At 40.6% G+C, this 3,449-nt stretch overlaps 2 protein-coding genes across 2 annotated transcripts in view; one reads left to right on the top strand and one right to left on the bottom strand.

Annotated features, from left to right (window-relative positions):
* SARC_10640 (hypothetical protein) overlaps positions 1 to 1,196 on the bottom strand; it is a gene marked incomplete at its 3' end in the record, with an annotated part of 2,517 nt that extends 1,321 nt beyond the window's left edge. Inside the window, exons 1-2 of the mRNA XM_014295315.1 lie at positions 962 to 1,196; positions 50 to 245 (exon numbers count right to left, since the gene is read on the bottom strand). Of these exons, the coding sequence (XP_014150790.1) occupies positions 50 to 245; positions 962 to 1,086 (321 nt within the window). The remainder of the gene's footprint in view (positions 1 to 49; positions 246 to 961) is intronic.
* Positions 1,197 to 2,881: 1,685 nt separating this feature from the next.
* On the top strand, positions 2,882 to 3,202 carry SARC_10639 (hypothetical protein; the record flags this gene model as incomplete). Its single annotated transcript, XM_014295314.1, has 1 exon — positions 2,882 to 3,202. The coding sequence occupies one exon, from the start codon at positions 2,882 to 2,884 to the stop codon at positions 3,200 to 3,202; it is 321 nt and encodes a 106-aa protein (XP_014150789.1).
* Between the last annotated feature and the right edge of the window lie 247 nt (positions 3,203 to 3,449).

The following is a 3,449-nucleotide window of genomic DNA, read 5'->3' as shown; positions in this document are numbered from 1 at the left end:
ATTTACTGCACGCAAACACACGCAACATACTTAAACGGGGTGCACTTACGGTAGCCAGCATGCGATGAGCCATAAAGAACTTCTCGGGCGCGTCGCGCATGTCCGTAAACCTTAGCAAGCCGGTCTTCACCAGCTTACGCAGAACATTGGAACTCTGATACGGGTCAGTGGCTGTGGGCACATCCTCCACAGCCTTCAGGAAATCATTGGTCCACTTGTTTAGTTCGCCCTCGTTGGCAAAACTCCTGTAAGATGATGGAAATGAGCCCCTTGTATGAGCTTTGATAGTCATGTACAGAACTTATCTATCATAATTGAGAGGGATAGAGAAGGGGAATCTATTGCTGTGTACTATTCGGTTGCGAAGGTGTACAGGCAATACCACTGTGCACTCGAACATATTGTGTTCCGCTTGATATCCGAGAGTCGTCCGAGGATTTGGACAGAAAGCGCAAACATTCAGACACACACGCCAATGCGGGGGGAGACATCGGTGCCCTTTTCAAACTTAGAAATACATACGAGAATAAGTAGTTGTTAACCTTCAACATAGTACAAAGCCGCCGAATCTCGATAGGATGATACTCCCTACAGGAGCAGTACACTAACATAGTAAATGGAAAGCGATAAATTGACTTAAACACACTCTGAAATTGGATACGCAGGAAGTATCACCATATGCTCGACCTCGATCAAACCTACTACAACAGGTCTGATCAACTACTAACCACTTGAGATATTATTCAATAACCACCAGAGATGTATTCCAAAAACCGCCTGATATATATCTGCATGCCACAGAATATAAACACTTGCAGGGACACTGAGCATTCGAAAATGTTACGGTATCACAACTCTACCCCACTCAAGTAGACTATGGAGCTACAGACAACATATGACAAAGCTTTGACCACAAAAGTGAGTATATATACTCTCGTGAATTATTGAATAGATCACGTACGTGGTGCTCTTGTACTTGAGCTGAGTGAACTGCGGGACCGCCGACGTAGAGCGCAAGGAGTAGGCACATGCAGCCTTTGTGGCTACACGTCCGACAAAGGGGAGGCGATTAGCCAGAACAAACATGTTTTCTGTGATCGAACTGCACAGTGCACACAACACACCCCGTTTTCCAATACAAGTATGCACACAAGTATGTCGTGGATAACTGTCAGCACTTGGCTGTTGCTATTGTTACTATCACTGTATCTGTCAGCTGGCATCTTTTATTAATATAAAAAAGCTGATACATAGGTTTCAGTTGGCTCTGGTTTTATTGTAAATAATTAGAATTCCGAACGATGAGTTGATAATAAATACATTCATGTCATTTATTAATTTATATTATTTTAATTTGTTTACGACGAATTATTTCAGTTTAAATCTGCCCTTTAATAATTGGACTTCCGGCTACGAAACAAGATATGTATTTGAAACATTAATTGACGATTTGAAACAAGAATGACTATTTGGAACAAGAAGTGCCGATTTGAAACGAGAGGAACTTGGTACCATCAAAAATTGGACGATGCTTATTTTTATCACCGACAGGTTTCAGGGTTTGTGACTTTGTGTGGCGTTATTTTTTAATATTTATGCTCCACTGCCTCCCCGTGTTCAATTTCAGGAGGGGACTGTAGGGGTATGGCCCATGTATGCTCTTTATATCTCCCAGTCTAGACTCTAGAGTGACTAGTGTGAGAAGGTACCTATGCACGCTATAGAGTAAGTTACTGCAGTACGAACTCTGATTTTTGTTCTTTATTCTGACACACAGCAACGGGCAACCTGTCGTGTGAGATCAATTTCCGTTTATATTGCATTGAAAGAGTCTCGGTATCAAGGGGTTAGAATATGGTTGTGTGGATTATGCATTTTTACGAAGCCTCGTATTACGTCCGTTGTCCTACTATGTATTGAAGCGATAAATTGGAAGCATGTCCGATCCATTGTGTGTGCGCTGAGAGCAGTATATTAGTGTTTGGTTTTTCATGGAAGATCAAACATGCTAGAAGTTGTTGTCAATTATAGGGAAGGCTCTAACCGATGAATAGTGCAAGCTATGCCACAGACTGTCTTTAAATACGACAGAAAGATTCTCAAATTATTGCCAATTTGCTACATAAGAAGCGTGATTTCTATGATGCTCTACTTCAACGTAGCTGTCAACAACTATTCATCACATCACGTACCTTTCACCATTTGAGCATCTGTTGACAACAGTATGTGATGGTTGGCTACACAGTGTCAATTCACCTACGGGATTCAATGTGACTTTCGTGATAGTTGTTGACAGCTACGTTGAAGTAGAGCATCATAGAAATCACGCTTCTTATGTAGCAAATTGACAATGATTTGAGAATCTTTCTGTCGTATTGATGCACATGGATCATAATTATAATAAGATATGATATTTTGGGGCTTAGACACTGGAATCTGGGATTGAGAATCTGGGAGGTATTTGAGACTTCAAAGACTTAAAACTTGAGACTTCTTGTGGGACTTGAGACTTGAGACTTGAGACTTAAGATGAGACTTGAGACCTCCTGACTCATAGCTTAGAGCCTCAGGCTGTGAACTTGTGATTTGGGAAGTGTGAACGCTTGGGAGGCTGTGAGGCTGTGAATGGTATTGAAAAAAAGAGTTGTGGGCGATGTGCCCGGGATGAGCAAATTATTTTTGATTGGATTATTTTAAAAGCGCAGAGAGTATTTATGGACAAAGTTTTTACACGTGCCAAAAGCTGGTGTGTAATATCTAATATAAGCTTTCGGCCTCATGCGTGTAATTTGGACCCTAAATCACATATCTCTCTGATCGATAGGGAAGTAAAGACACACACTGTCTACTGTTCATCGAGTAACACACACATATAGCAAACATGAGTGAAATGAAACGGAATAAGCGCAAGATGCTTGATAGTGGGCCCAAAAGACGCATTATGAAGGCACCAGAGGGTATGGCAATACCTAAGCATCAACATAAAAAACAAAGACTAACTGCACAACAAAAACGGGACTTAACCAAGAAACGGAGAACGCCAAAGTTCGATGAGGCGAAGGAAGAGGAAGAGGAAGACATCATAGCCGCACAGGAGTTGCTGGAAGGAGGCTTCAGTGAGAATGAAATGGTATGTATTACCGATGTAGCGATGTATCTAGGCCAGGGCGAACTATTCATACTTATGCGTGAATTTAGATGAGATTGTATTCGCCACACTTTGAGGAGATGAGTGTAATTGATTACATAGAGATAAGATCGATTTGAAATTGATACAAGTATGCACTTCCATTCCATATGCATCAAGATGGAAAACGATACATGTTTGTATATATGTATATGTATACGTATATATATATATATATATATATATTTGTTTATATATGCATATATATATATATATATGTGTGTGTGTGTGTGTGTGTATGTGTTTGTGTGTGCGTGTGTGT

The sequence above is a fragment of the Sphaeroforma arctica genome (assembly GCF_001186125.1).
Source record: "Sphaeroforma arctica JP610 unplaced genomic scaffold supercont1.1332, whole genome shotgun sequence".
NCBI classification, from domain to species: Eukaryota; class Ichthyosporea; order Ichthyophonida; genus Sphaeroforma; species Sphaeroforma arctica.
This window is presented reverse-complemented; position numbering and strand designations above follow the sequence as displayed.